This window comes from Enhydra lutris, unplaced genomic scaffold, assembly GCF_002288905.1.
Source record: "Enhydra lutris kenyoni isolate GAN:26980312 unplaced genomic scaffold, ASM228890v2 scaffoldscaffold55, whole genome shotgun sequence".
NCBI lineage: Eukaryota > Metazoa > Chordata > Mammalia > Carnivora > Mustelidae > Enhydra > Enhydra lutris.
Genome location: NW_019154139.1, coordinates 4,970,571 through 4,989,209, shown reverse-complemented (window position 1 = coordinate 4,989,209; position 18,639 = coordinate 4,970,571). Strand labels below are relative to the sequence as shown.

General features: G+C 57.9%; 1 protein-coding gene across 1 annotated transcript in view; it reads right to left on the bottom strand.

Annotated features, from left to right (window-relative positions):
• Positions 1-6,302: 6,302 nt before the first annotated feature.
• The window catches only part of LOC111157466 (KIAA1644 ortholog), a 47,871-nt gene continuing 35,534 nt past the window's right edge, over positions 6,303-18,639 (bottom strand). The window contains exons 3-4 of the mRNA XM_022518885.1: positions 16,427-16,640; positions 6,303-6,624 (exon numbers count right to left, since the gene is read on the bottom strand). Of these exons, the coding sequence (XP_022374593.1) occupies positions 6,303-6,624; positions 16,427-16,640 (536 nt within the window). The remainder of the gene's footprint in view (positions 6,625-16,426; positions 16,641-18,639) is intronic.

Genomic DNA, 18,639 nt, shown 5'->3' with positions numbered 1-18,639 from the left:
ACACCCTGTTCCCCGACTTATTATTTTTTTTTGGTCTAATTATTACTTGTCCTTGAAAATCATTCCAGCTGTCACCTCCTCCTGGAAGCTCTCCCTGATGCCCCATCTGGGCAGTGTACCCTCTGGGCTCCCTCCTATCACAGCGGATAGCTCATTGCCACTGTCTGCCCTGAGTCAGCCAGGCTGAATGTCCAGGCGCCCGGCTCAGTGCCTGGCCCAGGAAGGGGGTGGGAAGATCGGCTGGTGCCCCTGCTCCTCTCCGGGCGACCCCACACCCCGTCTTCCTCCCGGAGCCTGAATCTTCCCTCTGCCCCCGGGCCTGTCCTGGCTGGTACCTGCAGCAGAGAGCCAGCTCCTGCCCAAGGCTTCCTGGGGCATCTGCAGCCCTCAAGCTCTGTCTCCTGCCTCCTGCCTGCCTTGTCCTGTCTGGCTCCCTGGCCGAGGGGACGAGGCTGGAGATGTGGCCCTGACAGCCGATGGCCCTCTAGGCTGGCCAGAGCAGACTGCCTGTGCTCAGACGCTGGGTCTGTCAGTAACCAGCTGGGCGACCCCAGACCAGGTACCTAACCTCTCTGTGCTTCGCGTTCCTCATCTGCAAAATGGGGACGCATCAAATAAGAGCTTGAGAGCTGGGGACGCCGAGGCAGCGAGCCAAGCAGACGAAACCCTCATTCTTTCACCCGAGTGGGGGTGGGCCAGGAACGGAGCTCACCCTATTTGAGTGCTCTGCGTGACACCTGCTTGCCTGCGATTTTAAATTTGCCCCCTAGCACCAAACCCAAGCATTTGTCCTTGGGCCAAGCCTCTCTGGGGTCAGGAAGGACGGACTGACTGGTTGCTGGTGGAGGGTTGAGAACGTGGTTCCCAAGAAGGAATCAATGTTCCCTGCAGCCCTACTGTGTGCTCAGCTCTGGGCGAGGTCCCCTCCTTCACCTGCTGTCACCATTGTCCTGGAGAAGAGCTGCGACTCAGAGAGGGCCAGCAACTTGTCTGAGGACACACAGCAGATGAGGCCTCTGGTCCTGAGCCTGTCACCCCACTCTCCCTGTCCTCCCGGATCCTGGAGCAGAGCTACTGAGCACACACCTTCCTGCATTTTCCCCAAAGCCGTGTGCACATGGTGGACACAGGTGGTGCGGACGTGGGAGTGTGCCTTCCAGGGGCACAGGCTGGGGTGGGAGGAAGTTAGGGCCCCAGCCGGCAAAGACAGGGGTTCTGGGGGACAGGCCCAGGGTTTCCTCGCCCAGCTGAGAGCCCCAGGGTTTGAAACCACCCACTCGCAGACTTCCCGGTCTTCTGACTTCCAATCACCGACGCCTCCTTGGTATTTGATATGATGCCAAGGAAAGAAGATACGTGGTCTCCCTTTTTGTCTTCCGGCTTTCTGGAATTTCTTGCTGTTGGCTGGTGGCTTCCTGCAGAAACCACACATCAAAGATCTGGCCGCAGAGCTGGGAAGAAAGCGATGCCCAAGCTTTACCGGGAGGAAGGTTCCGGGGTCGGGTGAACTCCGGGGACCCATCGTGGGGGGCCTATGAATGAGTTCTGCAAAGAGCCAGAGGGTGTTCTGGGTTAGGGAGGAAGGAGGTGAGAGTGGCTGCTGCTGCTGTGGGGGCTTTGCTGGCAGGCGGAGGCCTGTGGGCCGAGAGGGGCCTGGCACATCCCAGCCCAGAGTCTCATTCCGCCTGAGGCCACATGACAGCTGCAAGCCTCTCGCAATTTCCAGGGTCACCGTGGTCTTGACTTGTGCTGTTTCCTCATCTGAAGTGGCTTTTCCATTTTGTTCTAACCTTGTGAACTCCCCCTCACTCCCCGGGACCTGCCTCCACCTTGCCTCCTCCTCCTCCAGGAAGCCCACCCTGACTCCTCCTTCCCCTGCAGTTCACCATGGCCTTGCCCAGCTTCTCTGGACACTTTGTGTTAACGTGGTGGTCCTCTGCCCTGCCCCATCAACCTGGGTCCTGCCGGGTCCTGGGAGACCTGGGAGTGGGGAGATCTGGCTCCAGCCCATGGACTTACTGTGTAGCCTCGGCAAGTCACTTCCCCTCTCTGGGCCTGTGTTTGTTCGTCTGTAAAAGGGGATGATAACCTCACTGTGCCCGGTTCCCACTGCAGGAGCGGAAATAGTCCTGGCAGGCAGCATCTATGCGGTGCGTGCCGCCCTGTCTCCCAGCACTCCGCTGGCCCCGGCCAGGTCAGAGGGAGGTGAGCAGCAGCCTGAGGCTTCAGGGAGAGCAGTGGAGTGAGGAGAGCCTTGGGGGCCAGGCTAGGGACTGAGGCCTTGAGGGGGCAGGGGGGTGGAGGGGAGTGGGAGGGAGGCTAGGGCCCCAGATGGGCAGTTGATGTTCATGATGGCAACTACGGGGTCAGGCTGCGATTGTCCCCATTTTACAGGTGAGAAAATCAAGGCTCGAGGGGCCGAGCTGGGATTCAAGGCAGGTGTGTGTGTGTGTGCACATGCTGCTGCTGGTTCCCCTGGACCTGCCGCCACAGCCAGGAGGGCACCTGTCTGGGACAGCAAGGATGACAGCGCCACACATCAGAGGTCCTCCTGGTGGACGCAGGCTGACAGCGCGAGGTAGTGGCTAGCAGGCTGGACGAGGAGCCCTCGGTGGTGCTGAGCGGTGCCCTGGCCCTTACTCTTCGTCCTTTTAGGCCACAAGAGCCCTGAGTGTGCAGTGGCACAGGAAGCAGGCCTGAGGGCTGGTGTGAGGGGACGGGGTGACCAGACACCATCTAGCTCAATCAAGTAGCACCAGCTGTGCACCCACTCTGTGCCCTGAGCACCAGACACAGAGCTCCCTGTGGTGGCCCGGCTGGGGTTCTGGCTGAGGGAGAGCGTGGCCTAGAATCAGTGATGGGATTCGTCAGCAGGTGGGAGGTGCGGGCCGAGGACAAACCTGGTGGGGGCCATGGGTTGGTGGCTAGAAGGCAGCATTTCTGGAGCTGGAGCTGGGTGGAGTGTGTCTGGGGCCACAGAGCGGGGCTGCATGGACGTGTGCCTCCTCCTTGAAGTCTCCAGAATTGCTTTCCCTGGGGTCACTGGGGGGCTGCTTCAGTCCTACACCCCGGCCCGGGTTCTGACAAGAGGCTGCCCACCCCGCCATAGGCGAGCCTGCGGCAGAGAGGACACGGTGTAGGCTGCCCTGGGGTGGGGCCCCGCCTCCGTCTCCCCTTTGCTGGGTCACCCAGGCAGGCCAGTGACCTCCTCCGAGCCCCCCAGTTCCCACATCTGAAGATGGGGCACAACATCCTTACCCCACTGGGCAGGTGGGAGATGACCCAGCGGCACGTGGCCAGCCTGTGCGGGGCGCCGGGTGACTGCCACATGCATTTCCCCGTCAATCCTGGGGGCAGGACGCCCACCACATTTACCTACCCACCTGAGAAATGACCGCAAGGATGACCAACATGGGGCCAGGAGGCGGGCCAAGCCTCTCCCTAAGAATCCTCCCTTGAAATTCTCAAGATGGTCATGACCCTTGGTATCTCATGGGGAAACTGAGGCACAGGTGGTAGAATGACTTGCCCGAGGTCGCAGAGCCGACCCCCTGTACAGGTGGCTCGTGGACCCAGGGGGTCAACTCCAGCCCCAAGCAGATGTGCTGCTCACACTCACACCCACGCCAGCCGTGCCAACGGTACCCAAACGACCCGCTTGCCGCCGCGTCACATGGGACTGGGGGGTCCAGTCACATCACAGAACAGGACAGGCAGCCTGGCTGGACTTGGACGGCTGCTCATGGTGTCAGCTGCGGGCAGGGGCAGGAAGGGCCACAGCAGGCCACCAACCAGGGAGCTATGAACCAAGGGGCAAGGTGGCAATTGTCCCCAGGGAGGTCACCTCAGGCTGTGGGTGAGGAAGGGGAGAAGCAGGGCTGCCGCTGGGTGGGGGGGAGGCAGGAGAGAGAGCAGTGGTAGGGGTGCCTGGCTGGAAGGGGGCACAGGACCAGGGGAAGAGCAGGGGGGGCAGCTGGAGGGGTCCATGCCCGAGGGGGACACTGTTTAGATGACTCTGGGTGACAGTTTGGACATGAAGCAGCCCAGACTCTTATTCTGGGGTAAGCACTGAGCACAGCCCGCCCCTGTCCCAGCCTCAGCCCCATGCCACCTGTTGACACCCCCCTGGCCACACTTAGCCCACGGCAGGTCACAGCCCTGGCTCTCTGCCCAGGACACCTGCTTGGATGTGCCCTGGCCATGCCCCACCCCCCATGCCACTGGCACCGCCCCTAGGCTGTGTCACAGCCTCCTGTCCTCCCATGAAGGTTCTCTCACGTCTTGTGTATCACCTGTCCCCAGTCCCCAGCACCCAGCACAGGGCCAGCAAGGGGTGGGGGCCGGTGGGGAAATGAGCCCCCGGGGACAGTGCCAAGGAAGACTCAGAGACGGCAAACGCGGGGCCGAGGGGCCGAGGGGCACAGCGAGTGGTCCACAGATGTTGCTGGAACCATGGCCTCCCACCAGGAGGCCAGCAGGTGACAGGCTCACCAAGCCCACCCCTTCGCCCATGGTAGGTACAGTGGGAAGCCCAAGCAGGAGGCCCCTCACCCAAGGTCACACCGTGGGTCGAGAGCAGACAGGAGCTGGAAGTCACCAAGCGAACCCGTATCCTGCGTCACATCCTCGCAGGCTTCTGACAATCTCTTTCACGAACGCTCATACGGTTATGGGAGCCCCAACCCCGAGTCCACAATATGGGAACCTGAGGGGGATGCGAAGGGCCTCTGAGCTCCAAAATTAAATGCCTCCCACTTAAACAGCAGGGCTCGGGGACCGCGAGCTCGGGCTCTGGTTTGGACCTGAGGCACAAGCCCAGCGGCTGGGCAGGCCCGTTGCTCAGGGAGGCACGAGGTGTTCCAGACGGGGGGAGAGAGAAAGCCATCGTGCGTGTGGGAGACTCCCAGCCCTCAAACTGGGATTTGACCTCATATAACGATGTTTTCCGGGGGTTCTCAGACTCCGGTTATCTCAGGCGCTACCCCCAGAGTTTCCTCGTCAGGGGGCTCTGGAGGAGACCCAGGAATTTATTTCGATGAATGCCCCAGGTGTGTCCGCCGCCAGGGACCCACGTTTCAGAGAGCCCCACCGCCGGAGCGGGTGTGTTTCCAGCTCCGCAGCTTTGCGTGGGTTTGTGTCTCTCCTTCCTGTGCCTCAAGGTTCTCTGCCCATCCCCTTGACATCACCAGGAGCCCCGCGCAGGGGAAGGACCCAGGGGCCTGGCTCCGTGGGCATTTGTCAAGCTGAGCTGAGCAGGGCTGTGTTTTTGTCTTCTGCGTGATAGATGGGGCAATTACTCGATCAATAAGCTGATTTAAGTGTATCCTATGAATTATGTAAGTCATTCATTATTGAAAAGGTCGCTACCCGCTAGCTACTGAATGGTCATTAACTAGCTTGGTTGCATCTCCAGCAAGGAGGCACTGATCCTTAACTGGGCACCTACTAGGGGCCAGATAGTTCATTTAACCCTTCGAGGACCCTGGCAGGGGACTGTGCCTACTCTCCACTGCTTCCTGAGGATGGGAGGGTCAGCAGGGCTGAGGTAACTCGCCCACACACAGAGCTGGGAAATGGCAGAGCTGGGATGCGAACCCAGGTCGGGTTTCCTGCAAAGGTCACAGCCCTCCTCTCTCTCTGTCCAACTCTGCACTGCCTGGGGATGGTCAGTCCTCCCCTACCTCCCACTGGCCTGGAACTGGGCAGAAATGAGAATCACAGCAGGGAAAGTCGGGTTTAAACATGCAGCCAGGCTGCCAGGCTAACTCCCTGATCTCCCATCTCCCCGGCCACCTCTCTTCCCCTTCCCCTGAGCCATCACGAAGCAGCCCGCCTGCATTGCCTTCCACGTTCTTAAGAGACCCCATGCATGTGAACACAAGGAACCAACCCAGTAATGTGCTTACTTCCTAACCTCATGCTGAAAAGCTTATCTCCCAGCCTCCCAAACCCATTTGCTTCATTTGACCGTGAAAACATGGAAAGCCATCCGATTTCCCTTTTTGCCTCGGCCTCCAGGAAACTCACAACTCCATGAACGGCTCAGTGGCACTCACTCCCGCACCAGTCTATAAGTCCAATAACCTGGCAGGCCGGGCTCCCAAGCTCCGTTTCCGCCTCTCGTTTGACTCTCGCCCGGGCACACGTTATCCTGGGCAACTTCAAATCCTCTTGTCAAATGAGATAAGCAAACAATCAGGTAATCGAGGAGCCAGACACAGCGGCAATAATGACCCAATATTTTCCAAGCTTGGCAAAGACAAGTGACCCACCTCGGCGGCCAGGGCCTTGACCGCAACCACTCACCAGGCAGACGAACTCTGGAAGGTCATCAGTGGTGGGCTGTGGGCCTCTCCCTGAAGCGTGTGCACGGCCTGGGGGGCTTGTGGCAGCAGGCCTGGGGGAGGCTGGGGCTGCGGGGCGGGCTGCCCTGGCCGGGGGGGCCGGGCAGGATTGACCCACCGCCGGGGGTCCTGTTTCATCCATCGTCCGTGGATGCCCCACCGTGCCAGGTAAACCTTGCAAATGTCGTAGTTCATTGCTGAGTAATACAAAAGATCCAGGACCAGCAGCATCAGCACGAAAAAGCCGTAGATCCACACCCCCAGCAAGGCGGTGTAATTGCTGGGGGAAAAGAGAGACAGATGCTGAGGGGAAGAGGATAGTGGCTCCCACTGACGGAGTTAACCCATGGGGCTAGTTTGGGGCCCCAGAGAGGAGGGGTGGCAACCCCCACCCCTGGGGGACAGGGAGTTCTGGCTTCCCCTCTTCACACTCACCCTCCACTTCCTTCCCTCCACTTGCCTGATGGCTCCCTCCTGCCTGATGGTCCCCTCCTAGATCCTTGGACCCTACTCCATGGCACCCTTTCCACCCCAGAGCATCTCCCCCAGGATCCTAGTGCGGGCAGGGATCCCATTGGGGCCCTCTCTGTTAGGGCTCTGGAAGGACCTTCACCCTCCTGTCTCTCCCAACATGGGAGCTGCTCCTGGACCTGCCAGCTGGCTCCTGCAGGTGCCCTCACCTGCCTGCCCGCTGGTTCCCTGCTTATGCTGTTCCCCTGTCCTGGGATGCTCTCCTCCATCCCTCACCGCCTCCTTTGCCCCCGGTCCCCTCGCAGCTCCTCCCTACCTTACCAGACCCAGGGCAAAGGCAGGACGTCTGTTGTCCTAGGACAAACCCACCCAACCTCCTGAGCCATCAACCTCTGGCCCCCAGCATCCGCTCAGGGCCATCTCACGCTGCCACGTGCCAAGGGAGCTCAGCTGGTGCCCCCTTCCCCCAGAGCAGCCTCCCCTTCAGCCCTCTTGCCCGTTTGCAGCAGTCCAGGAAGCAGAGGTGGGCTCGGCCTCCCTCCCCACACCCCACAGGGCAGTCACAGGTCCTGGCTGTTCCTCTAGCCTCTGCCTCCACCCTCCCCTCCTCCTGCTCACCCCTGGCGTGTTTGCAGCTCTCAGAGTCCCCTGACTTGGTTTCTCTTGATCATTTGCCCAGTGTGGCCCCGCTGAAGACTGCTCCACCCTCCAGAAGTGGAAGTGAGGGTGAGCTGTAGGCTGCTGGGGCTCACGCCTCCTTAGTGAAGCCTGGTTCCCTGTCCCTTCACGGAGGAGTGTGGCCCGCTCGCTTGGACACTGGGCCTTTGCACAGGCTGTGCCTGTTACCTGGGCAGCTTTTTTCATTTTCCTGCCTCCGGCCTGACTCCCACCTGCCCCTCTCGGACACTGCTTCCCCCAGGAAGGCTTCCTGACACGCTGCCCCTCCAATGCGGGCTGGGCCAGGCCCATCCTCCAGGCCGAAGTCCAGAGTGCCTGTCACACAGAGCTCCCACCTCCCGGGACTGGGCTGTCTGGGTCCATCCGTCCCCTTCCCAGGCCAGGGTCTGAGTGTCCCCTGGGAGCCCAGGGAGGCCTGTTTCCTGCACTGGCCAGGGCAGCTGGGGCTTCCCAGCACTTGCCAGGGACGGTGGCTGTTTAAAGGGACTGATTTATTAATCGCTTAGATGCAACCTCTGCACCCTGCGGCGGGCATCTGCGCAGGTGGGTATGTGCTGCTCCCTTTCCCTGCGGACAGGGAGAGCCAGTGTCGGGCCTCACTGGTCCTGCTCATGAGGAGGGATTACCACCCCCCCAGCTCCTGCCCAGACAGGGCCCCTCGGTATCCTGGGTTCCCCACGGCGGATCCCGTTAGACCCTGAGGCTAGAGAGCACAGGCCCGGAACCAGGGGGCCTGGTCCAGGTGCCTCCTTGGCCCAGCTTTGCTGTGTGGCCTGGGAGAACTCCTATGTGTCTCTGGGCCTATAGGAGGTGACTGAGGCCCAGCTTCAGCCTCAGCAGTGAGGCAGGGGCCATTGCCCTCTGACTCCCAGGGCTGGGGGTCACTTTTGCTCACATGCCTTCTTTGCCTGGAACACCACCCCTCTCCTTACTTAGCATATACGCTCCTCTCCAAAGACTTGGCTTGGGTACTTGGAGGCCCCTCCAACGGACCGTCTCTGGGTATCCAAGCACTGGGCACAGAGTGGGCACTAGTAAAGGGCTCAGTATCTGCTTGAGAAGCGAGACACAATTCTGTATCTAGGCCACCCCCTTTCCCGTGGGCTCCCCCCTCCAGCCGCCACCTTCAGGCAGCCTGCCGCAGTCTCAGGGGCTTGTTCACGCTAAGGTGTGAATGACTACCAGCCACGCCCCAAGCTGCCTTCCTTCCAGGGGACGCTAGCTTTGCCCAGCTACATTTGGGAGGGGAATTTCCGTCAGGGACAGAGGCTGGCAGCCCGGCCTGGCTTGTAGAGGCAGGAGTCCTGGGGTGGACGCCCATGTGGCTTGAAGAGGCAGGCTTGGATCCAGTCTCCACCCTCCTGCTTCCTCCAGCACCCACTCTCCCAGGTTCCTGGAGCCCCCACGGCACGGCTGCCAGCAACAGGCCTCTTCCTGGTGGTTCCCATGGCAGCAGCCTCAGGGCTGAGGGAGGGGAGCAGGAGGGGGGAGGCAGAGCAGCGGTGTGCAGATGCTACCCCACAGAGACGGAGACTGTGACGCCAGTCGGGGGTGGTGGCTGGGCCGCAGCTGGGCCTGGAGCCAGCAGGACTGAGAGATGATCAGAGTAAGGAAAGTGGGAGGCAGCACGCGCCCCGTACGGTAGCCCACTTGACATCCAGAGCAAACAAAGAAGGCCCTGTCCCGGCTGTCACTACCAGTCCCGCTTGATAGATGGGAAACTGAGGCTCAGAGGAATTAAGAGACTCATCTAAGATCTCATAGCCATTTGGTGAAGAGCCGGGATTTGAACTCGGAAGCCTCATTCCAGAGCTCACCTTCTTAGCCACGGAGCCACGCTGTCCTGGGCAGCTGCACCCAGCCTCTCAGGACAGACGGGTCACCTTCGGACCTTGGTCCTCTGCCTGGAACTCATTCCCTACTATCTGGGCACCGATGTCTAGCTCAGCTCTCACCTCCTCCAGGAAGCCTTCCTGGATGTCCTCTGTTGGATCCAACTCCTCCTTTGAGGTCCCAAAGTCACTGGGTTTCCCAGAACACACAGTGTTTTCTCGGGTGCTTTGTAGGACTGTTGGCTCCTGGAGCCCAGAGCTCCCTGAGGCTAGGGCCAAGGTCCCATTTATCTTGGCGTGCCCAGCACTCAGCCCTGGGCGGCTGCCGACATTACCGAAACTGACACACACCGGGGCCCACGGTGAGCGGGTGACAATGTCAGCTTTGATAGAATTAGCTTCTTCACTAGATTCTACCTCCTCTCTACGCATTTCTAAGAGTCAATAACCCTACTAGCCATGAGAACACGCCAGCACCCGGTGTTTCTTGGTCCTGCAGCAATGCCGGGAGGGAGTAAACGGACCAGCCGGCCCCAAGCTCAGATGAGGAAATGAGGTCCAGAGAGGCCAAGTCACTGGCCGGGTGGGAAGGGGCCGCCCTGGGGTTTGGCCCCAGATCACCTAACCAGAGTGTGTTGAATGTTGGGAAAACCTCAAGGTCATGTCTGGATGTCCAGGGAGAGGTTTCGTACTGTTAAGCAGCGTGCCCACTTGTCCTGGGTCACCCTGTCCCAGGACCTGAGGACCAGAGGGCAGATTCCAATCCCTACCCCCCAGATCATCCCACGTCTCAGCATGTCACTGGCTTTGCATGCGTGCGTGGGCGCTGCTGGGCCTGCGGGTCTCTGCCGCCGGCTGCTCCAACTGGCTTTCAGGGGGATGCAGGGTGGTGGGCTGCCCTCCCTGCCCTCCCTGCTCAGAGAAAGGAGGGGTGCACCTGCAGAAGACGCTGAGGGGAGCCCACACAGGAGGTGCAGGTGGCCAGAGAGCCTAGGCTGCCGACACCAGGCCCGGGCAGCTCTCCGGTCTTTCTTGGCCTGTCCTCCCCATCGCTGGCCGGCTGGAAGCATTCCGGGTGTTTTAATTTAATTTTAAAAATGTGATCTGGAAATTAATTCCATCCAGATGCAGGGGTCTCTGTTGCGTGTAAGCGTATATTTTGTAAAGGGCAGAAGATAAAATGGACGCTGCTTTATGGGGCAAGATGTGAAGCCAGCCAAAGCCACAGACTGCAAATTTTCGGTGTGTTTTGGGACATTTACGGATTCGAATTCTTTCTGTGTCTCCCAAGTGATAGACAAAAACCTCTGCTGGAGGAATCTTCCAGAATACCTACTGGTACAGGACCAGGTACACCACCAGGAGGGGACGCCGTGGCCAGGAGGAAGTCCCCGCCACCGCTCCTGGTGCACGGAGGAGGTGAGCCGCTGAGGCCATCAGGCCAGAGGGGAACATGGCTGCAGGGCTCACGGCCAGGCCAGTGCTGGCTGGGAGGTGGCCACGGCCCCTTGGCCGACCTCACCTATGCTATCTGGGCCCTGAGCCCGCTCACGGGGTGGTCTGGGGGTCAGTGTAACAAGCTAGTGACCCTGGTGGTGACATTCTGGGCCCGAGACATCAGGACTGCGCGAATTTAAAGCCCAGCTCAGCGCCTTTCTCTTCCCTGAGCTTTACTGTCCTCATCTATAAAACAGAGGTAATACTCGCCCCACTTGATGGCATCCTTTATGGGGCTTGATGAGACAAGCATGGGGTGGGGGGCCGAGGGGGGAAAGGACGCGGTGAATGCCGGCTCCTGAGAGCCAGGGGCACAGGAATGCTCAGTCGATCTGGGCCCAGAGAGGCCAGGCCACATGCCTAAGATCACACAGCAGGATCGAGGCTGCCCCAGGCAGTGGAGGAGCACGGGCTCTGGGCCAGTGAAGCAGGGCGCGCGACTAACAGGGTAGTTGCCGTCCCTCCCTGCGTCGGGCCCTGCGTCCCTCCCCTCCCGGCTGGTAATAGCCTCGGCCAAACCATGAGCTTTGGCCCATGGAGCGTGACGAGAAGTACCGTGGCTGCTTCTGAGCAGACATCAAGGGCCGCCTCGTGGTTTCACCTGTGTTCTCTACCCTCTGCCGCGGGGACACCCAGCCCCAGGTGGGATGTGCTTCTCGGGCCTCGGTCACAGAAGGCTCCACGCACAGAGCCACAGGTGACCCAGAAGGACACAGTATGGGAGCCCAAAATCAGCCTTCGGGTCTGGAGCAGTGGGGATGGGCGCACTTGTCCCCAGCCCGGCTCTGCCCCAGGTGCGCACGTGTGACGTCAGGCAACTCCTCACCCTCTCTGACCCTCAGCCCTGGTGTACGGGGGCCGGGGGACCTTCTCCACGGATCACACCTCCACATGGATCAAAGGAGCTGGTGAGGCCCCTCGCGCTACAACAAGGGCTCACACATGTCCATTTGTCTCCCTCCCCGTGGTCTGGCTCAGATGAGGAAACATCGTGTTTCTAGAACCTCTTCAGTCTTCAGAAGGCTGCCAGTGTGTATGCAGACTTTGGGCCTAACAGGGCTTGATGGGGTTGAACAATGGATAAGAACATCCAGAAGCTTCTGACCACACTCAGGGGCTCTATTCAGAACCTGAAGCCTCCGGACGGGGCTATAGAGCCTGCAGGACAGAGCCCAGAGCTCTCGGTGCTCAGGCGCTGGGGAAAGGAAAGCTTTTGGGGGACAGAGGTTTCACGGGCAGCCAGGGAAGAATGAGAATTCATCCACTCCATCCTCGAGGATGCTTCCGCCCTCCTAGAATGTCTCCCACTCTCCGCCTCTTGCTGCCCACCTGCCCGGCGAAGGAACGCCCACTCACCGTGCAAGACTCCGGCCCGTGCCACCTTGGTCCCCAGGGAGAGCCGACCGGGGCCCCTGCTGGTTCTGGGCTCTGGGTCTGGGTCCACCTGGCAAGGGACAGTGTGCAGCACCCTCTCCCAAACACCCAGGGCCTTGGCCCGCATGGCAGGACGTGGCACCTTGCCGTGGCAGTGGGCCTGGCAAGGCTGCTTCCTTCGCTCTGCTCGCCTTTCTGCCAGGCAGCGAGAACCAAAACAAACCATTCTGTTCCTCCAGAAAAAACACAAATAAATAAGTCATCAGAAGCGCGTTCCTTTTCCCTGTCACCAGCTCTGCCCCCTCATTGATTCATGGGCTGGGTGGGGGAGGTGGGCGGGCGTCAGGCGCCCTGGCTGCCCACGGACCCCGCCCATCTTCAGGAAGCCCAGGAAGGGTCATGGTGGCCCTGGGCCCCCTAGGCGGGCAGGGCACACACGGGTCCCCTGCCCCTGCCTCTCCCCATGCATCTCCTTGTACTTCACACTCAGGCTTCAGGGACCCAGCCTGGAAATGCTCATTCCTCTGGACCACATGGCTCCCCGCGTCTTAACAAGTTCTGGATGCAGGGGAATCCGGCACCAGGCCTCCGTGCAGGAAACGCAAAGACAACAGGTGTGGTATAGCCTGGGTGAGGAGTGGAGCCCAACTATTCTGGGGTAGGAGCAGCCCCTCTCTGGGCCTCCGTCCACATCTGTGGGAAGGGAGGGGGCGGGGAGGCTTGGTGGGGAACCACAAGAAGGAATCCCTCCAGAGCAGCGACTCCCAACGGGGCGATCCTGACCCCACACTTGGCAACATCACAGACGAGGCTGGTTATCACAGCCACCTGGAGGGGAGGGGCTTCCCCCCATGGCTCATGGGTGGTAACAAGGGAGGCTGCCACAACCGGCGCATGGGGCAGCCTTCCTCCCACCCCTCCCCCGAGAACAGTCCAGCCCCAGGTGTCAGTGGTGCCGTGGTGGGGATCCCCACTCCAGGGCCTCCCCACTCAGATCTGCCTCCATTGGTGGAGGCCCCAGATTGATTAAAGCAGCCTGCAGACACAGCTGGGCTCCTGTGACGGGCTGCCCGATCCAGTGAGCCACACAAGCTCACCTTCCGTGAGCCTCACCTTCCCTGTGTGTGATGTGGGCTCAGGTTGGGCCACCAGGTGCCCGCCGGGACATGGCAAGGATGGAGCCAAGCACTGAGCCGGGCCCGTGCCGCACGGGGTGCTTTCTGAGGTTAAAGAATCAGAACTAAGCTAACTTTCTTCAATATCTCCATTCCTCCCCAGGGGAATGGCTTTATTGTATGGCTGAACTCTTCCTCACAGCAACCAGGCCCCGTGGTGCTGAAATGATGGGAGTATTCTGTGTGAGATCCTGTGGAAATGTGCAGATTATAGAAACATGTGGGTTTCAAAACGAGGATCCCAGACACCAGTCGCCGGAGCCCTGGAGAAGTCGGCTCGCCTTGCCAAGCCTCTGTCTTCCGTCTGGCTTTCGGCCGGCAACGACAGCGCTCCGGGGTCCTGACCCCAGGGCTGGCACCACTCTCCAGCCTCAGGGAGTCCGTCTGTGGTCTTATAAAGGCCTTGGGTCAGATTCCAGGCCCGATTCCAGCCCCTGTGATGGACAGGACTTGCTGAACGACTTCACACACAGAATTATTCTAAGGCCTGAGCAGATGGCAAGATATTCAGGGGAAGCACCCATGCATTTGAGGAAGGAAGGCTGGGGATCGGCCTTGGTGGGGGGGAGGGAGATTTGGATGATATCAAGGAGTCTGCATCTCCTGCCTGACCAAAAGGAAGGGAGATTTCCCCCGAGTGAGCACGGCACAGTGGTGAAGCATTCCAGCCCCGACATCGGACAGACGGATGGGGGCCCTGACCTCCCAGTGGTGCCACCACTCCCTTCCACGGTCACTCAACAAACCCTCCTTCCGAGCGGACTTTTCCTTGCCATGAAAAAAATATAGCCACCCAAGAGTCAGCCTCAGGCTTACTGGGAAAATATCTGAGTTCTATCAGGAAGAAGAGACAAATGCTTGATAATTCCAAAGATGGTTCTAGAGGTACTAGCCAACATGACTGGAGAAGAAAAAGAAATGAGGCATAAAAAGTGGAAAGCAGGTAAAATTACCATGGTTTGCCAATTGCGTAATGGGAAATTTAAGAGATTATCAACTGAAAAAGTATAACAAAGAAAAAAATTTCAGTAAGGTGTCTGGGTATAAAACTCACGTATAGAAACTGTTAGATTTCGTCGTTCAAATGAGAGTGGGTTAGAAGATGCAGTGGGAGCAAAGACCCTATTTATAACAGCAACGTATGAAGAAATAAGTATGAACAGTGCAGAAGACCCGCATACAAAATTCATGAAATTAATCCCGAAACACTATGAAAGAAAATTTGAATAATTGGAAAGACAAACGGATCTTCCTCAACTTACGATGCAGCTATGTCCCAGTAAGCCAATTGTAAGTTGAGAATATCGTAAGGACTTACTACACTCAACCCACCAAATATCACAACGTAGCCCAGCTCACCTTAAATGTGCTCAGATCACCCACATTAGCCTACTGCGGGGGCAAAATCATCTACCACAAAGCCCATTTAATTGTCAAGTGTGGACCATGCCATGTCATTTACTGAATACTGTACTGAAAATGAAAACCGGAATGGTTGTCTGAGAGCAGAATGCTTGCGACTGTGTCAGATGTCAAGCCTCACGATTGCCTGGTTGACGAGGAGCTTCAGCTCACAGCCCCCGTTGAGCATTACGAACAAGGGCTGTACTGTATTCTGCCAGCCTGGGATGAGATCAAAATTCAGTATGGATTCTACTGAATGCATGCCCCTTTCGTACTATCGTAAAGTTGGAAAGTCATAAGTCGAAGCCTCATAAATCAGGGATTGTCTGTACTCTGTTCTTGGATTCAGTATCATGAAAAGTCCATTCTCTTTGAATTAATCTATGAATTCAATGTAATCTCAGTAAAAAAATACTAAGTGAATTCTTGGAGGAGCAAGACTACACAAGCTGCTTCTAAAGTTCATATAACAGAAGAGCTGGGGGGATAGATTAAGAAGGCATTAAAACATATCAAAAGCCACAGGAGTTAATCCAGCGGGATACTAGTGTATGGGAAGACCAATGAAAGCCATGAAAACGTATCACGATCTATCCAGATCCTCAAATCTAGTATATTATAGTATATAAGTTTGCAGTTTACATCAGTGGGGGAAAGAGGGATGATTCAGTGAATGGTATTGGGACAACCGGCTACCCATTTGGGAAAAACAATGATAGAGTCGGATTCCTACCTCAAAACTTTCATCCAAATAAATTCCTAACAGATTAAAGATTTGAAGGCGAAAAATTAATACATTAAAAAAAAAGTAAAGGAAAACATGAGGAGGATTTTTCATGATCTCTGAATAGGGAAAACCTTTCTCAATCTGATACAAAACCCAGAAGATATAAAAGAAAAGAAATGGATCCAATTTGGTAATATAACAACTAAAAATTAAGCATGAGATAAAAGCACCACAAATTTAAAGACACACTGAGAAAAGATTTGCAACTCATTGGATTTCCTTCATATATAAAGAGTCCCTGTGGATAAATAAGAAAAAAGCCAACAATTCAATGGGAAAATGGCAAAGGACATAAACAGCTAGCTCACAGTAAAAGCAATACAAGTGACTCCAAAGATGTGGAAAGAGGCTTAGTTTCTTTCACTCATGATAAGAGAAATGCATGCTGTTTCAATCCTGCACGGCTTTCCTTAGCATATCCCCACTACTTTTCTGCAGGGTAAATTTCTCTTTCTTTACACCCTTGGTCCCTTCCATCAGGGCTGTGGTCTCTCCTGTTTTAATCACCTTAAGGAAAGAGGCTGCGTGGGATTGATCTCTGAGTCAGAATGACCAATCAAATACATCCCGAAGGAAGGAACGTGGGCTCCTGGCCCCTGCACCTGCCGTGCTTCTAAGCCTTCCATTCCATATCCTCGACTTCACTCAACTTCGGCAGCAGCCCCGGGAGGTGGGTACTGTGCCCATTTCTCAGAAGAGAAGGCTAACATCAGAGGACAGATGGCCTGGAAAACCTGTCACCTGAAGATTTTCCCAGAATCCTTGAAGGCCCACCTGTCCTCTTCCGGTTACCCGGCAGCCGCCCCAGGGGATGGGGTGATGGAGCGGCCCCCGCCATGGCAGGGGCCCCAGCCGGGTACTCACTTGTGTGCGTAGCCCTCGGAGCCAGCCGTGAGGTTCGCCTGCGTCACCGCCTGAAACTCTGTCTCGTTGCAGCAGTATTTGAAAACCGTGTTGTTATGGTGACAGCAGAGAATGAAGGTTTTGTTGTCCGAGAGCCGGGGGCAGTGGAAGCCAAAGTGATAGCGGCCTTTGTGGTCCGTGTATGGCTCACAGACCCGGAAATGCGCGGACAAGACTGGAAAACAGAGTCCCCAGGCTCAGTGGGGGGCTCCCCCGAGCCCACTGCCCCGGGAGTCCACGAGTGCTGGGACGAGGAGCCTGGTCCGTCTGTCCCAGGCTGCTAGTCTCTTCCCTCCCCAGGAAGGCTTTGTGGGCCAGTGTGTGGTCCAGGAAGCCAGCTCTGCGCGGCTGTCCCATCCCAGACCTCCCTCGAAGCCAGCCCTGCTAACACTGGGTCCCCCGGATGCACGGCTGCCTCTTAAGTCTCCAGGGATCCCCTGGCAGCTCTGCACTTAGCAGGCACTCGACTAGGACACAATATTAACTGAGCATCTACTGTGCTCGTCACACGTGACTTCCCATTTAACCCACTTGGCTAGCCTAGCTGGCAGGTCTGGAATCCCACTGTATAGATGGAAAAACTGAGGCTCCGTGATCTGTCTGAGCGGGTAAGAGGTGGTAGAGGGACTCCAATTCAAGCCTGCCTGGGTCTGAAGTCTAGCCCTCTCTGCTCCTGTCACCAGCTTTAATTTCCGCTGCTACCGTGTGGACTGGGGAGGGGCCCAACCACAAGCCCAGGACGCCTGGCCGGAGCAGCAAAGGTACAGGAATCGGGTCCCCCTTTAAAGGAAGCAGCAGCTCCTTGGTTCCAGGGCTTCTCCTACATTAGTGCTCTAGCCCCAGAGGTCCCCAAGGGCTGGCCTTGGCTATCCCCAACTCACGGCCATGGAGCTGCCCTGGCTTGGGGCCCTCCCTCCCCGGGCTCGAGGAGGGAGCCCGCTATTCAGCCACAGAGGCTGCTGCAAACCCAGGACAGTATTTACCAGGCGTGCGGATGATGATAAATAGGAGGCAGAGCCTAAGCAAATATAACAATGGAAAAAACCTGGAGCCCTTGGTCTCCGGCTTAATTAGTATCTTCATAAAAGGGATCGCTGTATCTAATTTGTATCGCTGAAAAGGGGCTTCGTTGGCTGAATACATTTCTCTAACCACAAAGGCTCTGGTTTTGCAAAAGCCCCTCCGCTCGCTGGTTGAAAGCTCTGTCTCTGCGGAGAGGTAATCAGACAGCAGCCCACAGGGCTCCCTGTGCGCCCGGGGCTGCTGGAGGGGAGTCCCAGCTGGGCTGCGCTGGCCGGTGGGCGGACGGGCCTCACGAGCTAGAGTGCTGAGCCTGGCTTGGGCAGTCTCATGAAACCCTGTGCCCAAAGTACAGCACCTTCACTCGTGGGGATAGATGTGACCAATTACAGGGTCTCAGAGTTTCAGGGATCAGGGGAGCCCTGCAGGCCCCCGCGCTTGGCCTTGACCTTGGGAAACAGAAGATACTTCTGCAGGGAGATGAGTCACTAAGGACGCCCTGTCCTCAGTGGGGCATAACCCGTCTCCCTTAATCTCATGTACTCCCATTTGTCAGAGGAGATAATTGAGTCTCAGAGCAGTGGTCCACAGTGTGGACCTGACCTGCCTCATCCGATCTTCCGGGGACGGGCATCCATGCGGCTTTGTAGGCTCCTCGGCAGACCTTCCGAATGAGCCACGTTGACTTGGGAGGCAAGCCCTGCAGGGGAGGTGGACAGGCAGGGGTTTGGGACCTGCCGGCCCAGAGGAAGGACGCACGGGGTGGGGGTGCTGGATGTGAGGATTGGAGGCAGGAAGCCCGGTGTGTGTTGGGACAGGTGAGGATGCCCTGCTGTGGGCTGGCTCACGGGGAGCTGGATGTCTCTGCCACAGGCAAGCAGCTAGTCAGAAAGACGGGCTCAGGCCCTGCGGCTGGATGGAGAGGATAGGACCGGAGGCAGGAACCCGGGAGGGAAGGGACAGAGCAGGGAGGTGGGCTTTGAGCTGGGCATCAGGGAAGCCCACTGTGCAGGGCTGGGCTGGGGAGGGAGGCTGAGTAAGGCAGGGGACAGAAGTCCCACCGAGGGTCAGGCAGTGGAGGCCACTGCCACTCCCGAGGGAGAAGGAGCTGAAGTTGCTCAGAGCTAGGAGCTGCGACAGCAGGGTCGGAATCC